Genomic DNA, 24,507 nt, shown 5'->3' with positions numbered 1-24,507 from the left:
AGGCGGCACTTCATCTGTCGACCTCTCTGTGATTTAGGGATTGTAGCCTTGCTATTCTCTACTATAGATGAATCCTTAGGACTTGTTTTTCTTCTGCTGCGTGTCAGAATTCCAAGATCTCTCAGTCTCCAGGCCAAGTTATTTGCTGGCAAAATAAATACGATTTTTGACCTTGTTTTTCCCTCTCGGTGCTGTAAGATTGAGTAAATAACCCCGATAGAACAAAATAACTAGCGCAACACTGATACTATGTGTTCATGTGATTTTCCCATAGAAGGGTGTTGCTGGAGATGGACAATGCAAACCACCCCTGTATAGCTGCAGTGTGTGTGTGTGTTTGTGTGTGATAGGTGCTGGCCTTTATGCTTTATAAAGCCACAGAAACCTCCTCTGGTTCTGCACTGCAAGTCATGGCAAAGGAAAATCGAAGCATCCTTCGCATTGTAAACCATATAATGTATAACCAGTCTGAGTAAGTGCATAATAAGTCTGTATAGGGTATTGGTCCAGCTCTAGGCTACAGACTATACTGTGTATGTAGTTTGATCATCTTTTTGCAGAACTACAGTGCACCAGCGCAAGAGTAACCATTATTTTACCAGACATTTGCAAATGTCTATTTGTGAGCTGTAATTTTGTTCCGATTCCGTATTCACGCTGATCCAGAAGATACTGAAAGGGGTCATAGTCATTCATTCGTATTATACAAGTGTACGGCCCTAGAAACCATAATAGTACACAAGCCTAATAATGTCTTTATTGGATTTCGGTGTTAAGCCCTTTGCTAAGAAGCGAATGACCACTGCTTAGCGAGCAGACCTGAATCAGGCCATAAGTGCAGGTAGAGGGTCAGTGCAGTACACTTTACCTTCAATTCAGAATCCAGTTGGTGCAATCTAGGAACTGGGAAGGTAAAGGTTAATCTGTACTGTGGGTCTAATTCAGGTTTGCTCACAAAAGCAAAATCTCTCTCTAATGGGCAAGACTATGTGCACTGCAGGTGGGCGAAATGTGTGTTCAAACTGAAATCTAAATTGCAGTGTAAAACTAAAGCAGCCAGTATTTACTCTGCACAGAAACAAAATAACTCATCCAAATTAAACTCTTATCTGCACCTGTTACATTGCCCCACCAGCAGTGCACATGGTTTTGTCAATTAAAGAAGTTTGCTTTTGCAGACCAACCTGAATCGCCCCTGTGTACGGTCCCTGCCCAGTCCTGATACATATTACTCAGGAACATTGCTGCATTAGTCTGTACTGTGTATGGTCACTGCTCAGTCCTTTTATATATAGTGCCCATGAACACTGCTGCATTAGTCTGTACTGTGTATGGTCCCTGCTCTGTCCTGATACATATTACCCAGGAACACTGCTGCATTAGTCTGTACTGTGTACAATCCCTGCTAAGTCCTTCTCTATAGTGCCCAGGGACACTGCTGCATTACGCTATACTGTGTATGGTCCCTGCTCAGTCCTTATGCATATTACCCAGGAACACTGCTACATTAGTCTGTACTGTGTATGGTCCCTGCTCAGTCCTTCTCTATAGTGCCCAGGGACACTGCTGCATTACGCTTGACTGTGCACGGTCCCTGCTCAGTCCTGATGCATATTACCCAGGGACACTGCTGCATTAGTCTGTACTGTGTACAGTCCCTTTTCAGTCCTGTTACATATTACCCAGGGACACTGCTGCATTACATTATACTGTGTATGGTCCCTGCTCAGTCCTTATATATAGTGCCCAGGAACACTGCTGCATTAGTCTGTACTGTGTGCAGTCCCTGCTCAGTACTGATACATATTACTCAGGGACACTGCTGCATTAGTCTGTACTGTGTACGGTCCCTGCTCAGTCCTGATACATATTACTCAGGAACACTGCTGCATTACGCTATACTGTGTACAATCACTGCTCAGTCCTGATACATATTACCCAGGAACACTGCTGCAATACACTATACTGTGTATGGTCCCTGCTCAGACCTTATATATAGTGCCCAGGGACACTGCTGCATTAGTCTGTACTGTGTACGGTCCCTGCTCAGTCCTCATACATATTACCCAGGGACACTGCTGCTACTGTGTATGGTCCCTGCTCAGTCCTGCTACATATTGCCCAGGGACACTGCTGCATTACGCTATACTGTGTACGGTCCCTGCTCAGTACTGATATATATATAGATAGATTCTTGTTGCCCGGCACTCACTGTTAAAATAAGTTGGTAGCACCCGGTGCCCTCCTCAGTGGGGTCTTACGCCCTTGCAGATAGTAGATACAGATAGGCGGCACTCTCAGGATTTCTTAGTGAACAAACGTGTGGTTTTATTTTCAAACACGATCCAACATGTTTCGGGTCTTGTCCGTCCTCAGAGATCATATTGCCCAGGGACACTGCTGCATTAAGCTATACTGTGGATGGTCCCTGCTCAGTCCTTATATATAGTGCCCAGGGACACTGCTGCATTAGTCTGTACTGTATATGGTCCCTGCTCAGTCCTGATACATATTACTCAGGAACACTGCTGCATTAGTCTGTACTGTGTGCAGTCCCTGCTCAGTCCTGATACATATTACCCAGGGACACTGCTGCATTATTAGTCTGTACTGTGTACGGTCCCTGCTCAGTCCTTATATATAGTGCCCAGGGACACTGCTGCATTACGCTATACTGTGTACGGTCCCTGCTCAGTCCTGATACATATTATCCAGGAACACTGCTACATTAGTCTGTACTGTGTATGGTCCCTGCTCAGTCCTGATACATATTACTCAGAAACAATGCTGCATTACGCTATACTGTGTACAATCCCTGCTCAGTCCTGATACATATTACCCAGGGACACTGCTGCATTACACTATACTGTGTATGGTCCCTGCTCAGACCTTATATATAGTGCCCAGGGACACTGCTGCATTAGTCTGTACTGTGTATGGTCCCTGCTGTATGGTCCCTGCTAGTCCTGATACATATTACTAAGGAACACTGCTGCATTACGCTAAACTGTGTACGGGCCCTGTTTAGTCCTCATACATATTACCCAGGGACACTGCTGCATTAGTCTGTACTGTGTATGGTCCCTGCTCAGTCCTGATACATATTACCCAGGGACACTGCTGCATTACGCCAAACTGTGTACAGTCTCTGCTCAGTCCTGATACATATCACACAGGGACACTGCTGCATTAGTCTGTAGTGTGTGCAGTCCCTGCTCAGTCCTGATAGTGTTCCTTCTAGGAACTAGGGCGGGAGGGGGTCGGACCGGGCCCGCCGACGTCACTGTTTTGGGCGTGCCCGGGCTGCCGACGTCACAAAAGGGGCGGGCCCGGTCGGCGGCGTCACATATTGCCCAGGGACACTGCTGCATTACGCAATACTGTGGATGGTCCCTACTCAGTCCTTATATATAGTGCCCAGGGACACTGCTGCATTAGTCTGTACTGTGTATGGTCCCTGCTCAGTCCTGTTACATATTGCCCAGGGACACTGCTGCATTACGCTATACTGTGTACATCCCTGTTCAGTACTGATACATATTACCCAGGGACACTGCTGCATTAGTCTGTACTGTGTATGGTCCCTGCTCAGTCCTGTTACATATTGCCCAGGGACACTGCTGCATTAAGCTATACTGTGTACATCCCTGTTCAGTACTGATACATATTACCCAGGGACACTGCTGCATTATTAGTCTGTATTGTGTACGGTCCCTGCTCAGTCCTGGTACATTTTTCCCAGGGACACTGCTGCATTACGCTATACTGTGTACGTCCCTGTTCAGTACTGATATATATATATATATATATATATTACCCAGGGACACTGCTGCATTACACTATACTGTGTATGGTCCCTGCTCAGACCTTATATATAGTGCCCAGGGACACTGCTGCATTAGTCTGTACTGTGTATGGTCCCTGCTAGTCCTGATACATATTACTAAGGAACACTGCTGCATTACGCTAAACTGTGTACGGGCCCTGTTTAGTCCTCATACATATTACCCAGGGACACTGCTGCATTAGTCTGTACTGTGTATGGTCCCTGCTCAGTCCTGATACATATTACCCAGGGACACTGCTGCATTACGCCAAACTGTGTACAGTCTCTGCTCAGTCCTGATACATATCACACAGGGACACTGCTGCATTAGTCTGTAGTGTTTGCAGTCCCTGCTCAGTCCTGATAGTGTTCCTTCTAGGAACTAGGGCGGGAGGGGGTCGGACCGGGCCCGCCGACGTCACTGTTTTGGGCGTGCCCGGGCTGCCGACGTCACAAAAGGGGCGGGCCCGGTCGGCGGCGTCACATATTGCCCAGGGACACTGCTGCATTACGCAATACTGTGGATGGTCCCTACTCAGTCCTTATATATAGTGCCCAGGGACACTGCTGCATTAGTCTGTACTGTGTATGGTCCCTGCTCAGTCCTGTTACATATTGCCCAGGGACACTGCTGCATTACGCTATACTGTGTACATCCCTGTTCAGTACTGATACATATTACCCAGGGACACTGCTGCATTAGTCTGTACTGTGTGCAGTCTCTGCTCAGTCCTGAGACATATTACCCAGGGACACTGCTGCATTATTAGTCTGTACTGTGTGCAGTCTCTGCTCAGTCCTGATACATATTACCCAGGGACACTGCTGCATTATTAGTCTGTATTGTGTACGGTCCCTGCTCAGTCCTGGTACATTTTTCCCAGGGACACTGCTGCATTACGCTATACTGTGTACGTCCCTGTTCAGTACTGATATATATATATATATATATATATATATATATATATTACCCAGGGACACTGCTGCATTAGTCTGTACTGTGTATGGCCCCTGCTCAGTCCTGATACATATTACTCAGGAACACTGCTGCATTAGTATGTACTGTGTACGGTCCCTGCTCAGTCCTGTTACATATTGCCCAGGAACACTGCTGCATTACGCTATACTGTGGATGGTACCTGCTCAGTTCTTATACATATTACCCAGGGACACTGCTGCATTAGTCTGTACTGTGTGCAGTCCCTGCTCAGTCCTGATACATATTACCCAGGGACACTGCTGCATTAGTCTGTACTGTGTACAATCCCTGCTCAGTCCTGATACATATTACCCAGGGACACTGCTGCATTACACTATACTGTGTATGGTCCCTGCTCAGACCTTATATATAGTGCCCAGGGACACTGCTGCATTAGTCTGTACTGTGTGCAGTCCCTGCTCAGTCCTGATACATATTACCCAGGGACACTGCTGCATTAGTCTGTACTGTGTACGGTCCCTGCTCAGTCCTGTTACATATTACTCAGGGACACTGCTGCATTACACTTTACTGTGTATGGTCCCTGCTCAGACTATATATATATATATATAGTGCCCAGGGACACTGCTGCATTACACTATACTGTGTATGGTCCCTGCTCAGACCTTATATATAGTGCCCAGGGACACTGCTGCATTAGTCTGCACTGTGTACGGTCCCTGCTCAGTCCTGTTACATATTGCCCAGGGACACTGCTGCATTACGCTATACTGTGTACATCCCTGTTCAGTACTGATATACATATTACCCAGGAACACTGCTGCATTCGTCTGTACTGTGTACAGTCCCTGCTCAGTCCTGTTACATATTGCCAGGGACACGGCTGCATTTGTCTGTGACAGAGATTATAATTTGTTCTACAATCCCATTTCTCCCGCACATATTAGTTTACCAGTAGTGTTCCCATCAAATCACTTTAGCTCTTTTTAAAACGACAACTGAATCCTTACAACTGAACTGATGAAATGGAGGTAACATACAGTACGCTGTCCGTGCTCCCCAGCCATTTTCCTGAAGCTCTGTTATAAAGGAAAGCTTTGCCTCTCCTTCCATAACAGGATCTAATGCCATTGTAGTTACTAGGGGATCCAGTTTGTTTTGGATCTACTATTACTAAAAAAAAGTGATTTGTTGATATAATAGTGACCATTGGATATGTGATGGAAATATTTTTGTGTGATTAGCTACTAGATCTAAAATATAAAGCTGTATATTTACATGTGACCCCAAAAGATCTCCCTCCTCTCCTTTCTGGCAGACCCGATTTGTGACGTGTAAGCGAGACCCTCATCATATTTATATATGTAGGAGATAGCTACCGGCAGGAGAATGATGGTGACCTATGTATGGCTCCTAAAGGGGCATACACACGCAGAGATTTGTGCTAAACAATTTTGCTTAAGCAAAAGTAGGCCGGGTAGTGGATCAGAATGAGAGATTGCAATCAGTATCTCTCATTCTGTACACACAGAGAGATTTGCAGTCATTTGCTAAGTAATCTGACTAGATTTTGACTGCATGCACTGATTTAGTTAGCAAGAGATATTTAATCTCTTGGAGCATACACACGGAGAGATCTGTGCTTACTTTCTAAGCAATCTAGTCAGATTGCTTAGAAAATAGCACATATTTGCTCCGTGTATGCCCCTTAATAAGTATGCCAGGTCTCCTTGACAGCATTTCATATAGTGTGTTCATATGAACCAGTGGTTGGTTACAGCAGAGGATGTTAGTGTAGATGAGGGCTCCCCCCTGTTAGAAGGTGCCGTAAGGCAGGGTGTTTGCAATGGTCAGACCTTGGTGTGATTCTCTCATGTCTATCTCTCTCCCCAGCGATTTCTTAGTGCCGGATTACTTGAGCCAGGAGCAGGAAGAGGCCCTTGGGCAGTACGAGCTGGCAGAACACAGCTTTGAAAGCAACTCCTCTGTTCAAATGCCTGTCATCTCCCAGGTCTCCTCCACACAGAACTGCGAGAGCACCTTTCCCCTGGGCGCCCTCAGTGGCCTTGCCGAGAAAGAGGAAGAGGATGAAATGACCGAGCCTACGAAGGTCAGTCCTATGGAAGAAACCAGCAGAGATGACACCCCGAAAACAGAGGTGGCTTCCATTGCTGTTGAATAGCCGATGTCTGGAAATATCTGGACTTCATCCAATGCTTTTTATTTTTTTTTTCTCCTTTTAATGATTGTTTTTATTTTAAAAAAAATTCTTCCTCTTTTCGGAAATGCCTGTGCTTGGTCAATTATATTTTACATCACTTTTTCCAAGGGAAGTAATCAAGGCTCCTGAGGCTGTTAGCGGGACTCTCACCATGTTCTCCTCTTCGACTCTTTCCACCAATGAACCGAGGACAGCCACTTCCCCCGCAGGCAGAAAGCTGGAATCTTCACCCATATATCGGAGTAACCTTTCCCTTCTTTTATTTTACGCCCGATCCCTTCACCAGAATATATCCAATTGGCACACTGGTGAGTCTTCAAACATCTGCATTTGTGTGGCCAGCCAAGGGGTGGGGCAGCGGAGGCTGCTTTACTGAAGGGACTGCCCCTGGCGGAGTTTAACGGCTTTATCCGGCGAGACCGTTCTCCATGGTATCTGCATTGGATGTGTGCGTTGGCAGCAGGGATCCTCTATTTCTCGTGTTACTGGCGACACTGAGAGCTCCAGAACTTTCTCTTCATCATAGGAAGAACAGAATTTTTTTTTTTACTGTAATTTGTGTTACATGATTGGAGTGTATTTTAATGTGAAGAGTGACCTGTATTGTCTCGGTGTGGACTGTCACCGCTCCGGTACACAGATTTATCTCCACTGTCCACTCGCTCAATGTGTTTTCATTTCAGCCAACTCTTAGACCAAATGTGTTCACCAGCAAAGAAAAGTGTACAAATCATCTCCTAATGAATGGATTCGCTTGCTTCCGCTTATTTTGTTTACCCCCGAGAGTCGTATAAAGACATTTCGCTTGATTAGTATAATTTTAACGGTTTTAAACTTGGCAAGCACAAAATCTTTCTTCTAGAGTAGTCGAAGCAAAGATCTAATTGGCTAACGTTTTACTGACAGTTCCGCTCTTGTTGCTTTCTCTTGACAATATTACCTGTATTTTTCTTTTTATTTACTAACCTTTGTATTGTATCTAAAAATGCTAATTCTCCTACTTTCTAGGAGTTTATTATTATATATATATATATTATATATTTTTTTTTCTGTAAGCCTTTATCCAAGCTCATAAATTTCTGACGTATGGATTTACCGGTCCCAATGGAAATTGGGAGCCGGCTCCTTTGGCCGTCTGCATAATTGCGTATGATGACTGCCTGAGTAAGAAAGAAAGAGGAACGTGGTATTTCTGCTCAGGGAACGCCACCAGTAGATTATAAGCTAATTACCTGGAACATCACGTGAAAGGTCTCCTTACTAGGACGTTCTCGTGCTAATGAGATGTGAAAACTTGGCCTACATATATGCCAATCACTAGCGGTTCCTTACAGAAGTGGCTCTAGTCCCAAGACAGATAGCAACGTTATATAGTGTAATTTATATACTAGTGGTTCCCAAACATTCTTAAATCACAGCACCCTATTGTAACAGCTTTTTACTTGATATATTTAAAACAAAAAAAAACCCTTAGTGTCAGATATATGGTGGTGCACAGTTGTGCTTCTGATTGTCCACACAGTTTATGATTTGCTGGTTTTGCCTATCAATAATGTCACATGGTCCTAGACCACCAACCCCAGGCAACCCTGCATAAGCCTTGCACAGTTTGGGGACCACTGTATATACCAATCCCACCAAGTCTGGCAAAGAAGAATGCTAATATTTTATAGACATCTATACCAATCATACCAGTTGTTGGACAGAGTTCCAGGTCTGGGTGAGAGTACCGATGCCATATCTGTTCCCTAAAGTAGTGGGCCTCAACCCTTACGCCATAACAGGTCCTGTTTTAAGGATTTCTGCCGGTGGAAGCAGGTGCAAGGATTACTGTCCCAGCATAAAAGATTCACTCACCTTTGCATGATTAAATTAAATCCACAAAACATTACCTGTTGTAGGATAACCACTGCTTTTCGAGAGATCCCGAATAACACGGAAAGCCTGGTTTAGGGACCAGCTGTGCAAGCAATAACAAGGTTAATGCATGTAAATGGTTACATCTGCCTCCCCCCACTTCAGGTGTTTCACCGCTGCTGCCATTACATGTCACAGATCAGAGGGTGGGCGGGAAATGAGGATATGAGAGAATTTGGCAGACAGGTGCACCCTCGGGATTCTGCAACACCTGGTTTTAATGCTAATAAACTACGTGTGGGGTTTGTTCAAATTGGCCAGATACTCATGATTGGGTGCGGCCGGGGCTGAGCACTTGCAGGAATTTTGTTTTCAGATGAACCTTCTGCCACATAAGAATCTAAGAAGAAGACCTTATTTAGTCTAGTACAAAGAGCCCTGCTAAATGGATAACCATTACTACACTACAAAACTTATTGTCTTCCAGTGTTTCCACCATCTGTCCTATAGCTATCACTGGCAGCAGATGGCGTTGTGATTTGGACGCTGTAGCCATCATTAGCTACGCCTCTTGCACTCACATCTCCGTATTACCGCTCCCTATCAGCGCCTCTGACCCAAGTCACCTAATGGTATACACCTACATGGGATTGTATCTGTAAAGGTACTGAAACATGGAAACACTTGCGTAAGAATAAAAGGTACTATATAAATATTGTACATATATATCTACACAAGTCACTGCTGATGCTTATTGCTCTCACACACAGCCAGCGGGATAGCACCTATTACAACTTCTCCCAGAATGTGTTTGTATAACCATGATCATAGCACATTTCTTCTTTTGCTAGTGCCAGTGACACGCTAAATGCCACTTTTACAAATTAGCTTTTTATTTTCCCCTGTGCGTCTCCTTCAACCCCAATAATGAGGCACCAGTCTCTCATTTATTTATAAAGCGCTGACTTATTACGCTTCAACTGTACATTGATGGCATTAGGACACAATTACAAGACCGGAAACGAGCTATTCTAGATACCCCTGGCCATGTGAGCTTACAATCTAGTACGTTTGCAGAATGTATCCTGCGCGGGATCTGTAGAACTCCGCATCTACAGATAGAGCCATCCGCATCTAGCCCTTTTAATAGGATTAAGTGATCTAGAGCTGCCTGACTCAATCCTATGCTAGCCCCTACTGTATTGTATTGCAGCTGATAGGTTGGTCATGAGACATGTCTACCAAGAGAAAGCTAGTTGAAGAAGGGTCCGTCTGTACATATTGAGTTCCATGCGCACGCCGCAAACACAGGGACAGTCGGCCGGGTTCAGCTGTGCATCATCCTCATCCGGTAGAAAGACATGTTAATGATATTGTTTATTTTCCTCCCTGTATGTATAATGCTAACGCTGCATGTAGCAGTTACCTTTTCACTATAAGATGAAAACTGGCATCTGATTGGTTACTTGTAACTACAGCACACTTGAGTGTGCTAACCTCGTGTCCAGTCGTCATACAATAGAGCCTGTATACATTAAGGGGTACCGATTGTTACTGGTACACAGTTCCTTGGCAGAACAATAAGAGGCTGATGCACAGATGAACAGAAGTCCTTCTGCGGAGCATATGCATGTTTTTGCTCTGTGCATATGCCCAGACCGCGTATAGGCAACTATGCGCAATGCAGCTTGCAATTCAGTTACATTTGTCACTTGCTACGCAAGGGATGTGGCAACTAGGTGAGTTTGTGTTGGTCCGGACTAAGAATTGTGCTTATGTGTGAAACGCCCACTAAAATCCACACTCCCTGCCTCTAATTCATTCTGCGTTTCCATACGGTAATCATCGGGAAATGTACCATATCGCCCAACTCTATCCGGCCCATTATGTTGTAGTTAAGCACAGGTGTCACATTTGTGTAGATGGTACAGATTTGGGTAAGTCCATGTCTGTGTGTTTTTTTAAATCTGCCAACTATACCATCCCTTACCCTGGCCTGGAGGAAGTGCCACTGTGCACATGAGCTGTTTGCAAGCAGCCCCTTGGAAGTCCCACATTGGGGGTCCGGATAAGAGTCCTTGGTTTGTAAACCTTTTTTGCTTTTCCCTTCAAGCCCTTGATACTTGGTGAACTGTCCTAATGTAACTTCTACAATTCAGTTGTTGGGTTCCCACTATGAGTCTGATTTTCATTTGAAACACCTAGCATGTATATTAATCTGTTGGCAAAGGTAGCTTTCTTTTGTTTCAATGTACACAATGTTTAACAAAAAAAGTACACATTTTATATACTTGTATCTGGCTTTTAACATTTTTATAGTACCCCATTGTTCTTGGTGGCGACAATATCTATTTTTGTGTCCATTTTTGGAAAACAAGTGCCGTTTTGGAAATGTTACGATTATTTCTACAGTTCTTGTAATCAATGTGAAGGTCACAGTTGTTTGATTTTATTGTCCTTTCGTTTTCCGATCTGTTCCTTGAGCCCGTAGCAGTAAAGCTTTTGATGTTTTCAAATATGTCTGAGAGGGGTAGAGCCAAACTCCATGTCATGTGATCATTCCCTTTAGGACTTGGGGGAGACTAAAAATCTGATAAAAAATAAATAAATAAATAAATAAAAAGTTTAGCAACTTTGTTTTACCACCATGAGGAGCCCCCGTGTCCTAGTAAGTAAGTAACATAGCGGAGTGTCAAACTTTTGGGGCTAGGGCCGAGAGTGACAGGAGAGCCACTGTTGTGATGCAGCCAAGGATTATGACATTATTAATAGGCCAGCATGACAACTAGCCCGTCTACATGGACTTTATATCATCATGTGTAAAGTTTTAACCTAAGATCTTCATGTAGCCTCACTCACAAATTGTTTATAACTATTTTGCCTAATGAAATCTTTATTCTGATGACTGCAACATCCTGAAGTAGTTGCTGATAGTTGACTGCTGCCTGAAATGAACAGTTGGAAGACTCAGACATGACTGTTTCTGCCATTTGATGAACATGTTGTGTCTCCTTATCAACATCTGTAGCATGAAAATAGTCACTGAACCACAACGTTTGTTTCAGTGCTGACAGATGTTGCTAAGGAGTGTCCTCAGCAACAGGCATGAGAGTCTTTAACTGCTGATTTCAGGCAGATGTCAAGTATCCATGATTTCTTTGTTCATTTTTTTATACCAGCATAATAAGTTTAATTAGACAAAGTACTTTATGTCTTGTTAGTGGAGCTGACCAGTTACCTAAATCCGGTGGAAGCGGCAATTTTGTGGGTGGTGCAGGTTTTGTAACTCATAGCCTCTGATTAAGAGTGGGAACAGTTGTATTCGCTGTTGCGATTTGTTCTGGATTCGCGGCTGTGGTCATATGCGGATGCTAGTTTTAGCCCTCCCTGTGACATCCGCATTCAATGACCAGGGATGGTGTAAATCTATGCATGCTCAGGGGCATTGCTGTGATTTTTCAGGCTGAATATAGTCACCCACAAAAGTGTCTGCTTCTACCTGTATACAGGACGGGTTCACTCGCATTTTCTTTCTCATGTTCCAGTTTTTGTCTCCCGTATTAATAAGTGTAGAATACACTAAGTGTTTTTTAACTGTTTGTTACTGGTAATCATTGTCTGCAGGAACAAACTGGAAGGGCGGCCATTTCCCTGCTCTGCACCGTTCTGGCAACTATTGACGTCTTGTGTCTGATTCATTTAAAAATGTGAGAACTTGTCGTCTGGGACCCTGACGTGATGCAGCTGGTCCGCAAGGGCTTAATGTTCTCCCTTGTGACGCAGATTCATTATTTACAATCAGGGCCTCAGTTAAGTACAAGAAGCAGATTCGCCTCAAGCAGAATAGATCATGTATCAGTTCCCCTAAATATTATGGGAGCATTTCTGCGCACTACAGTATATCTGCGCGTACCCCACTGTTGATCCAGGACCAAGTTTGGCTTCACCCCTGTTGTGTAATGTATATACTCTGTATAGCTACATTGTATGGAATACCTAGCTTGTTTGATATAAGAGAAGTATGTATTGGGTACATTTTGCTAACCTGGTTGTTTTAATCTAAAAAAACATGCTGAAACATGCTGAAAGAATTTCAGTTCTCATCTGGTTCTGTCATAGGTCAAAATAAGGACAAAAAAGTTAGTTTTGAGTGTCTTTGGATAGGAACATGATGCTAAGATTTTTCATTAAAATATATTATTATTAATGTTTTATAGTGTGGGTGTTTCTTTCTTGCGCCGCGTATGTCGTGATCAAATGGAATGCCATTTTCCTCATCCACAATGTCCCCGGGATTATTACGTAGTCTTTTTAAATTACAAATGACTCCAAAAACACTTCTGAGATTAGGCTCTCTCTTCTGTGGGAGGGATCCATGGCGGTCAGGATACTAACGACCCTGGCATCCCGATACAGAGCATCCCATCAGGGGCGCCGTAAGGGGCCTAACCCTCCCTTGCAGAAGCCTGACCCTAACACTCTGCTAGTTCCTAACCTGCCCATTAAACCGAACCCATCCCCCACTCCCACTAAGATGGGAATTCTGTTTCACGTGGGATGTAACAGATACTAATCAAATACTATCTTTTATCTTCTAGAAGGCGCTAAATAAGCAAGAAGTGGATTTTGATTGGTTGCCCATAGCAACATCCCATGTGAAATATGACTCCTATCTTAGTAAATTTCCCCCGTATGTGTCCATTTTATTATTACCCCCAACCCTATTAACAATAAATGTCTCTGGCAATAAATCTTACCCCCTGTGGTATTAACCCTCCCCAGTGCCCCCCTTCTGCAGAAAGCATCGTAGCATGTTTCATGGGGGGGTGAAGTCGGCAGATCAGAGGTCACTGCACCGCACTCAGGCGGTCGACACAACAGACTTCCACTGAAGAATACCGACAGGGCGAAGGAGGGATCACAAGAAATCCTTTGTAATGTACTCTGCTAATTATCCTTCCCTTTTATACTGCATCTTCTATTCACACTACCTCAACATGCCTCTTGTATAGGTAATCTCTATTGCCCCAGCCCTGACACCTGGTTCCCATGTAGTGCTGCCAGCGGCTTACTCATACCTGTGATTGTTACCTCCTGCACACACTTTTACATCTGAGAACAAACCACACATGCACCTTGGCTCCCGTGACAGCTATATATACTTCCCAAAGGTTCCGACATGAAGACACTCGTTACCTGCTGGCACCAGCGGTCACAGAGATCTGCTCCAAGCCCGCCCATTGGTGAAGATACCAGGAAGGATGCAATTATCCAGCTGCATGCCTGGGAGATGTACAGTTCTGCCCGGAACCTGGATGGATCCCAGGTGGTGCTTTGGCAAGGTGTTATGTACTGGTGTATACTATATAAACTATGTTTTTTTTTTCCTACAAGTGCTTTTAATTCACCTATTATTATCCTTTTTTTATATGGCGCCCAGTTACAGACAACATAAATGAATAAGTAAACAGTGACTTACAGTAGAGGACATATCTCATCTTACCTCCCCTGTCCTGCTCTATTAATTTGTTCTCAGTTATTTATATAGCACAAACATTCTGCAGCGCTGTACAGAGAATATATGAACATTCACATCAGTCCCTGCCCCAGTGCAGCTAACAATCTATATTCCCTGCCACATGTACACACACACAGACATTCTGGGGTTAATTTTGTTGGTAGTCAAATAACCTAACAGTATATTTTTGGGTGTGGGAGGAAACCAGAGTACCTGGAGGAAACCCACGCAATTACTGGGAAAATATACAAACTCCGCACAGTTAAGGCCCCCATACATTATGCGATTTTGGACCGATTCCACGCGATTTGAGCACTTGGGCCGATAAATCGCGTGAAATCGGACCAAAATCGCATGTGTTTGACATTTGATCCGATCCGATGCACGGTCCCGTGCGCATCGGACCGGATCAGGAGGTCGGACGGTCAGCATGAACGATCACGTCCGACCTCCTGCAGTGGGCGGGGGTGCCATGAGGAAGAGGACCAACCGGCTTGGGAGGAAGTGGCCGGCTGGGGAGGAAGCAAGTGCGGCCGCAGCCGTAATCAAATCAGTACTGGGGCGGGCGGGCGGGCAGCAGCGGCAATTACAACTTTAAAATAACATGGCAAATTACTGCCCGGCTAATGATTGGCTGAGATAGAGCACTCTCAGCCAATCAGTGACCTCCCTCCGCGGCTGCTGATTGGCTGAGAGTGCTCTATCTCAGCCAATCAAAAGCCGTAGAGTCATTTGACACATTATTTTAAAGTTGTAATAGCTGCCCGCCCGCTCGCTACGGCGCTGGACAGTGGACAGACATTGATGATCTGGTCACCGCCGCCCGCCCCAGCACTGATCTGATTAACGCTGCTGCCCCACTGCTTCCTCCCCAGCCGGCCACTCATTTGAGAGCCGCCGCCCGCCCCCACTGCTCCTCACCGCCCTGCAGCTCCCCGTTGTTATTTTTTTTACATGTGATAAATCGCATGCGATTTATTACATGTAAAAAATAGCACCTCAAGTCCTAAATTGTATGTGAGCCTCCCGGAGAGCTGCTGGGCGGCTTGTAGGACAATTGGGTCCGACTTGTCCTTAGGACAAGTCGGCCTAATGTATGGGGGCCTTTAGGGCCATGGTGGGAATTGAACCCATGACCTTAGTGCTGGTAGGCAGTAATGCTAACCATTACACCATCCGTGCTGTCCGAGCTGTATCATAGATGTGTTTATTTGCGTGAAGCCTAAACGCTAATGTTATCACAGCAAATGTTAGTGAATCTCTTTTGCGAATTACCATATATACTCGAGTATAAGCCTACTTTTTCAGAACATTTTGTATGCTGAAAAAGCCCCCCTCGGGTTATACCCGAGTGAGAGTCCATAAGTTTTCCCAGTTTTTTGTTGTAAAATTAGGTGCCTCGGCTTATATTCGGGTCGACTTATACTCGAGTACATACGGTACTCTTTTGGGGACTAATCAATTTTCTTACACCATGGCTACCACTAGAAAGTCAATTGTTCTTAGGTCGGGTGCAAATATATGGTAATTATGTAGTACCCGGGCGCCCACTAAGCAGTTTGCTTAGTGGGCTATTCTGCGTAAGGAAATCGCATCACATGACCCGTTTTAGTGCTATCCACGCCACCCTATTCATGTCGCGTATAATTGATTTTATATAGTATGGCAAGCCCCGCGAGGGGACGTGGAAAACATGTAAAGTAAACCGTGGGGCTCGTTGCGCTCGCCACGCTTCGGGCTTGGTGGCTCGCTGCACTCGCCACACTAAATGAAATCAACTCCACGCCGACGTGGATAGTGGGGATATGAAAAGAGGACACGTTCGGTCGCCGTTTGCCAAGCTTGGCGTGGATAGTGGGGGAGTTTAAGAACACATTCACACCAGCGATACAATACATCTGACACAGTAATGAGGACATGTGTTAACGGTTAACTGTAAATTTGCTTAGTAGTGATTAATCAATGAAAGACAAAGAATTAATGACATATATAAACAATAATCAATATAGATAACAATAATAAAGATAATAAAAGAACCAAAAAATAACAGTCACTGTGAAGCCACTGAATTCGCCTTTGGCAGGAGGGTCAGAGCGTACAAAATACGGCCAAAGGGATTGTCAGCGCCCAAACTCTTCCTCCACATAAATTCTTGGAGGTACGACTGCAAGTTTTGTCTGGAGGTTCCTCTGTGCCGTTTGTTCCTCCATTTGCAGGCCCCCCACAGCCGCTCTATGTTTTGGGTGTGTACCCCTGAGTCTGGGTTGACAAAATTGTATCTACGATTGACCCTGACATGTTCATTACCTGCCTGCTGTAGTTGGTCTGAATTGTATGCCATCCAGCAATCGGAATAAATGACAGACCCGGGAGCCAAATGTAGGTTTATTGCAGCCATCAGAGTAGTGGCGTCTCTCCTTTCCACTGCAGTTAGAAAGCAGGCGCCTGTCTCCCTGCAGATACCGCCGAACACCCATTGCTGTGGCAGCATCCTCCCAACATGGTATTTTCTCTTGACAAAGAGGCTCTCGTCAACCTCCACCACCATGCCAGGGCCGCCAATTTGCCTCTGCGGCTGGGACAGCAAATCCATGGCACATGCCTCCCTCATCATTCTGTTGTACTGCACAGTTGTTTTTATTGACATCTGCAGCTCCCTTTCACAGTACAGTACACTGGTCATCTCCTCTGCCCAGGAGTATATGAAGCGGACAAGGGTCAGAACGGGTAACCGGCACCCCAGGAACCAGTGGTCTGCTCGAAGACTGACCTTTCTCCTGCATGACTTTATGCGGCAGCGCCATGTGCTTTCCTTCATGGACAGACGCTTTGGATGGCCGTTCACGCAATTCTGCGTAACGGGCCGCAGCTGGTGTCGCTGGAAAAACAGCACAGCATCCTCCTAAGAATTAGGCAAGGTGAACATGGTCAGTTGTTCACCTGTCACCTCTGTCACATTCTGGGCACTGACTGAAGCAGCCATCTTTGTCAGATAATCACCTCAGAATGATTCTGACAGTGACCGGTTACACTTACGCAAGTTCTGACTGACTACACTATTTCCGTAGCTTAAGCTTATTCTGAAAGCATAGCTATGGTAACTGACAAATGTCCATCCATACTCCATCCATATAAACTACTGAGATCGCATCGCATGGATCCCACGGCACTGAAACGGGACATGCGCAAGCGTACGTATGTTAATTGGGCGCCTGGCTACTACATAAGTACCTCATATATATATACTTGGGGATTGGGGTACATGTGCAGCCTTCTGAGGTGCCAGCTGAAGTGTGCGATAAATCAGCACTTTATGTGCCCAAACGGGAGAGTGGAAGGCCAAAGCAGTACTTTTGTGTTGATTTGCTCGGCTAAAGCCGGTCCTCCCTGGCATGTGCGCCAACTATTTCTAGTTACCTAATGTTAGTAAAGCTGGTTTCATGGATGTATTTAACGGCATCCGGAAGGCAGATCGACCGGGTTTAGCTCGACAATACCATGGTCAACCACTAGGGCTGGACTGCGTCACCGATGCTTGGTTGTTGGCGTTTAGATAGACAGGGATGCTATATTGAAAGGAGAAAGGCATAGACGGGAACCTGGTCAACAGTAGCAAGGTCTAAGAGGTTTTTTTGCATGGGTTTTTTGCTGTTGACCTCTAGTGATTGACCATAGTATTGTCGACTTAAACTAGGTTGATCCGTTAATCGATAACTGTGTTAACGATCCCCTGTAAACCTTTAATCATAGTGATGTGTAACCCTATTACCTGGCCACCTATTGAATTGCTCTGTTGCTTTCCAGCTAGTTACCATCATTGCACAAAGTACTTGAATCCCCCTGTAGAGGTGATCAGGTGTCTAAAGCCCCGTACACACTAGAGCAGTGGTAGCAACTCCAATCCTCGAGAGCTACCAACAGTTCACATTTTCTAGATCACCTATCTGGGGCACAGGTGCATTCATTACTCACTGACACATTATAAGTGATCCACAGGTGGAGACCTGGAAAACGTTAACTTGGTAGCTCTCGAGGACTGGAGTTGGCTACCCCTGCACTAGAGGATATAGTAAAAGATATTGCTCAGAAGGGGTTTAATGAGGCAAACCATTAAGCCGCGGCACATTTTGGATGCCGAAGTGGGGGAGTGAAAACTTCTCCTAGTGCTGATGCGCGATGGCTCACCCCCAGCCGGCTCACTGGGCATACATGAGATCTCGCTGCTCGCGCCAGAACTCTCATAAAGCCGGCAGATGCCGCAGCCAGGGACAGTGCCACCTGCAGCTATCAAAATCGATAGCTACAGGTGTCGGAGCAATCAGTGCAACTGGTGTCCATACACGGTACAATATTCCTGAGCGTTTTGAACTAGATCGCATTACATGCGATTTGTGTGCGATACAATCGGGACCTAGTTAAAAAAAGCACTTTATGTGCTGTGCGATGGGATGCCCGTGGGATCGCGCATCGCAAAGCACCCTCACACCACGTATGGGCAACTTAACTCCTACTATCTTGTAGATATCAACGCTAATAATAACAGGGGCACATAAATGGACTGTATAGGGGCTGTTAGGGAATGTGACAGGGAATTCACAAGAAATTAATCGCCGGTTGTTAATCCTGTTATTTCCCTTCCAGCCAGAAGCTTGGTACATAGCAAGGCCCGTATCATCCTTGCTGAAGATAAATCCTGTAATACCTGTGTGCTGGCGCTTGTTCCTTACTGTCAGCACTTGTAGGACATCGCTTCATGCCTCTGCGACAAGCCAGGAAACCGTTTGACATTCACTATAGAGAGGGGGTCTGTACAAAGAGGTCTCACAGTCCTCTATGTGAGGCATCGCCATGGAGATGTGTCCTGCTGTCCGGGTATCCAATCCTCCCATGTGCTGCATAATGGAATCACAGGATAATTCATGGCGCCTGTCTCACTCATTTATCGTAGCAAGGCCGGGTCACAGCCAGCATCCGATTGCTCCAGGAATAATATCCAGAATTACTCTTTGGTATCTATTGTAGATTGGGTTCTATGATCCATTAGTTTGGTCTGCCTTGCTGAATGCAATTCTGAGCCACAATCAAAGTAGTGTCCTGGTGTTATTCATTTAAAATACGCATTTATTACAAATAATAACAATAAGAATACCCAATGTTTGTCTTTGTGGGCTTCTTATTTGTCCTCAGCTCTTTCCTCCTCCGCGACCTCTACTTCAACTCTAGTTAGAGAGATGTAAAACGTGTAAAGCCTCGGACACACATGGCGACCCGGCCTCTGTTCTGAGCAAAGGGCTTAAGCAGCGCGATCGCTCAGCACACATTGCGGTACACCCGCGATGCACACCGCAATCTGTTCAGCGCGGAGCTTTGCCTATTGTTTATAGTCATTATGGGCCTGATTCAGAACTGGTTGCAAAAGTGTGGGCACGGTAGCCCTTAAACTGTGGTTGCATTCAGGAAAATGCGGCCGCAGTCTCTGTGCCAGCTGGACGTGTTTGGGTAGGTGTGTTCCGGACAATGAAGGTATGTCTGGACCATTTGCTGCTACCCAAAACATATAGCCAAAAACTAGTATAGCCAAAGCTGCTGTATAGGGAGTGTGTAAATCTCCCAAATATGCAACAAAGAAAGAAGAAAAAAATGTATACAGCGCTTGGGTTTGACTGAAAGATACACACTACCACTAATAAAAAATAGGAATTTATTACTTCAAATATCAGGGACAAACACAGGATTTTCAGAAGGGGGTTTCCAGAGAGGGACGGAGCAAAGCACGGAGATGGACACTTATGTGACCCAGTATATGCCGGGTCAGTTAAAGTATTATAGATAGACCAAATGCACAGTATATAAATTATAATGATATAAATAATAATAAAATATATATATATTTATATATATTTATATATATAAGGAAATGGATGAGAAACAGCGCTCTCTAGTGTAATAAGTGGGTATTTACCCTTGTAAATAAAAGTAGTGTGCGTACCGTGTTCAAGTGATTATTTTGCTCATCAAATGAATCTTTAAAACAGAGGTCTCATGGTTTACCAGGCTGCTACCCAGACTGTAAATCTGGACACACTCCAGTTGTCTCCCCACGAGTACCAATGTGGAATTAAAAATTAAAATTGGGAGTTTAAAATTAAAATTGGGAGTTTATTTAAAGTGCATAAAGTGAATAAAAAACAAGCTTACATGAATAAAGTGCTGGGGTAGAAACAGGCTCCTCTCTACGCGTTTTGTCTCTTACACCCTACAGGTATGGGTTGGACTTCATCAGGAGAGTAAAGGTAGAATACCAGAGATGCTATATTTATAGTGTGGACAATTAAGAGCTATGTGTGCAAATGCTAGGAGCTTAGGAAATAAAATCCCAGAACTAATTGCAATAATGACAAGGGATGAACTGGATATTGTGGCTATTACAGAGACATGGTGCAATGAAAATCATGACTGGGACATAGCTATACCAGGATATACTTTATTTAGGAAGGACAGAATGGGAAAAATTGGAGGAGGGGTTGCAATATATGTGAAAAAATATATAAAGACTACCTTAATACAAAGTATTGAAGAAAAAACGGAGGCCCTTTGGGTGACCATAGAAACAGGGGAGAAGGCGATTCTTCGTATAGGGGTGATCTACAGACCACCAGGTCAGGAAGAGGAACTAGACAAGAGCCTATTGCAGGACATCAATAAAATGGCATTAAAAGGAGAGGTGATAATCATGGGAGACTTTAATCTACCTGATGTAAACTGGGAGCTGCCTGTTGCAAGTTCCACCAGAAGTAGGGACATGCTGAATTCCTTGCAAGGAGCATCCCTCCAGCAATTGGTGAGGGAGCCCACTCGTAAGGACGCAATATTAGACTTAATTCTTACGAATGGTGACAGAATATCTGACATAAATGTGGGTGAAAATCTGGGATCCAGTGACCATCAAGCAGTATGGTTCAAAATAAAGACAGAGACTGACTCATCGCACACAAAAACAAAGGTGTTAGATTTTAGGAAGGCTGATTTTGTAGAGATGGGAAACTCTGTAAGGGATTCTTTGGCAGACTGGAAGAACTTGGAAGGAGTGCAGGATAAGTGGGAAAAATTAAAAAGTGCAATTCTAAAAGCAACAGAACTTTGTGTCAAAAGAGTTAGGAAAAACACAAGAAAAAGAAAGCCATTGTGGTTTGCAAAAGAAGTAGCAAGTATTGTGAAAGCAAAAAAGTTGGCCTTTAAGAAATTTAAGCAGACGCAGAAGAATGAGGACAAAGAGGTGTATCTTGTTAGACAGAAGGAGGCTAAGAAGGTAATCAGATGTGCAAAAGCACAGGCTGAAGAGAAAATGGCCCAGTCAGTGGGTAAAGGGGGGAAAACTTTTTTTAGGTATATAAGTGAAAGGAGAAAAACAAAAAGTGGAATAATTAGACTGAAGACAGAGAGTGGAAGTTTTCTTGAGGGGGACAATGTAACAGCAGATAATATTAATAAATATTTCTGCTCAGTATTCACTGCTGAAAGAGAGGGGAAGGGCCACAGTTAAGTTGCAAGTATAGTCAGAAAACTGAGGGAGAGACAAGTACATTTACAGAGGAGAAAGTCCTCACAGAACTCTCAAAACTGAAAGTGGATAAATCAATGGGGCCAGATGGGATACATCCAAGGATACTAAAAGAGCTTAAAGGGGAGCTGGTAAAACCAATAACAGAATTATTCAACCAGTCACTAGCTACTGGAGTAATCCCAGAGGACTGGAAAACAGCAAATGTAGTCCCACTGCACAAAAGTGGAAGCAAGGAAGAGGTAAGCAACTATAGACCAGTGAGCCTTACATCAGTAGTAGGGAAATTGATGGAAACACTCTTAAAACAAAGAGTTGTAGAATATCTCAAAACCAGCAATTTACAGGATCCAAAACAGCATGGGTTTACTGGGGGAAGATCATGTCAAACAAATCTTATTGACTTTTTTGACTGGGTGACTAAAGTAATAGATCAAGGTGGGGCTGTAGATGTAGCTTATCTAGACTTTAGTAAAGCTTTTGACACTGTCCCACATCGCAGACTGTTAAATAAACTTGAAAGCTTGGGATTGGATTCTAAGATAGTTGAATGGATAAGAGCGTGGTTGCAGGACAGAAAACAGAGAGTTGTAGTAAACGGAGTACAGTCAAAGGAGGGAAAGGTTACAAGTGGAGTACCCCAGGGATCTGTACTTGGACCTGTGCTTTTTAATATCTTTATTGGTGATATTGCAAATGGAATTGAGGGTAAAATGTGCCTTTTTGCAGATGACACAAAGGTATGCAACAGGGTAGACACACCAGGAGGGGTAAAACAAATGATTGAGGATCTAGGCAGATTAGAGAAATGGTCAAGAGAATGGCAACTACAGTTTAATGCCAAAAAAATGCAAAATCATGCACTTGGGTCTCAGAAATCCAAAGACTCAATATAGTATAAATGGCACTATAATGGAAACTACTGAGGAAGAGAGGGATCTAGGTGTCACTATTTCAGGGGACTTAAAAGCAGGTAGGCAATGTAACAAAGCAATGAAGAAGGCAAGTCAGATGCTTGGTTGCATAGGGAGAGGTATCAGCAGTAGAAAGAAAGAAGTAATAATGCCACTATATAGGTCATTGGTACGACCTCACCTAGAGTATTGTGTTCAGTTCTGGAGGCCATATCTCCAGAAGGATATAAATACATTAGAGACTGTACAAAGAAGAGCAACTAAAATGGTGCATGGCCTACATCACAAAACGTACCAGGAAAGACTAAAAGATCTTAATATGTTTACTTTAGAGCAGAGAAGGGAAAGGGGGGACATGATAGAAACTTTCAAATATATCAAGGGCTTTAACAAGGTACAGGTGGGAGACATTCTTCACAGGAAGAGGAGCAACAGAACACGAGGCCATGCACTGAAACTAGAGGGAGGAAGATTCAGGGGAAATGCGAGGAAGAATTTTTTCACAGAAAGAGTAGTAGATAAGTGGAATAGCCTCCCAACAGAGGTGGTAGACGCAAATACAGTAGTACAATTTTAACATGCTTGGGATAAGCATATTGATATCCTTACAAAAAAATAAGGATCAAATATGGTTTGAGATAACATGTTTTAAAAAAGGGGCAGACTAGATGGGCCAAGTGGTTCTTATCTGCCGTCAAATTCTATGTTTCTATGTTAATTAGATGGCTACTACATGTATGGAACTACGGGTTCTGTAATTAAGCGCATCTGCCCATGCACGGGATTACCGTGATCTCGCAGGCATAATGTTGATGTGTTAGTGTCCAGATTCAATATGCGCATGTGCGAAATGTTCGCACTCTGTAATTCATTGCCTAAGCCCATATGCGCATGCGCTAATCTCGTGAGTTTTAAAGATAGGTATTCAGCGTCCGCAATGTGTATTGCGCATGTCTGAGGTTTCTGCAGAAGTATCCGCTTTTTGTTGTATGTTGGACTAAAACGTCCGTATTGGAATCTATAGTGCTTGGCGCTGGGTCTCAAACTATCTTATTTTTACTTATTCAAAGTCCCCGCTATTCATATGAGAGTGCGGGCTATATAGATGACATGGAATAGCATATTATTTGTAGGGAGATTTCAGGTGTTATTAACTCTGAAATGTCGCATTAGAAATCTCGCGTGATTACCAGCCCAATGTAATTCACATTGAGGCTAATGTATATAGCTTAGTTAATACGCACTGTGCCCCATTAAATTCACGTATGTCAGATAAATGTATAATGGTATATAAAATATGTTTTCTTCATTTTGAGAAGAAACATATATTTGTGTTAATTTCTTTGTATGTTATATTTCACCCAGCTATTTGACCACACTAAAAAATTGGAGTAATACAATTCATTGATTAATACACAAGATTAATATATTGGACAGAACTTATTATGAAGCATTGACTTAGTACCGACAGAGTGTAATTCACATTCCTTATTATCTCTGTGGGTTTAGGAAGCATAAAACCCTTTTTTTTTTACACATATATATTATTACAGTTGTTTAGAGTAAAAAGGATTACATTTTGACTGTTAATTGAATAGTAAATCGTAGTTAAAAAATAATAATAATAAAAATGGGTTTCGCAGTAATAGTATAAGATCAGAAGAAATAGG

At 43.9% G+C, this 24,507-nt stretch overlaps 1 protein-coding gene across 2 annotated transcripts in view; it reads left to right on the top strand.

Moving 5' to 3' along the window:
* ZBTB44 (zinc finger and BTB domain containing 44) overlaps positions 1 to 12,914 on the top strand; it is a 41,591-nt gene extending 28,677 nt beyond the window's left edge. Inside the window, exon 6 of one of the 2 annotated variants that reach the window (XM_083162878.1) lies at positions 6,660 to 12,914. In XM_083162878.1, the coding sequence (XP_083019004.1) occupies positions 6,660 to 6,948 (289 nt within the window). In that variant the 3' untranslated portion in view covers positions 6,949 to 12,914. The remainder of the gene's footprint in view (positions 1 to 6,659) is intronic. The other variant, XM_083162879.1, reaches the window with a different exon arrangement.
* The last annotated feature ends 11,593 nt before the right edge of the window (positions 12,915 to 24,507 follow it).

The sequence above is a fragment of the Crinia signifera genome, chromosome 19 (genome assembly GCF_055691185.1).
Source record: "Crinia signifera chromosome 19, ASM5569118v1, whole genome shotgun sequence".
Taxonomy (NCBI): Eukaryota; Metazoa; Chordata; class Amphibia; order Anura; family Myobatrachidae; genus Crinia; species Crinia signifera.
Note: the sequence above shows the minus strand (reverse complement) of the source record. Positions and strands in the feature narration are given on the sequence as shown.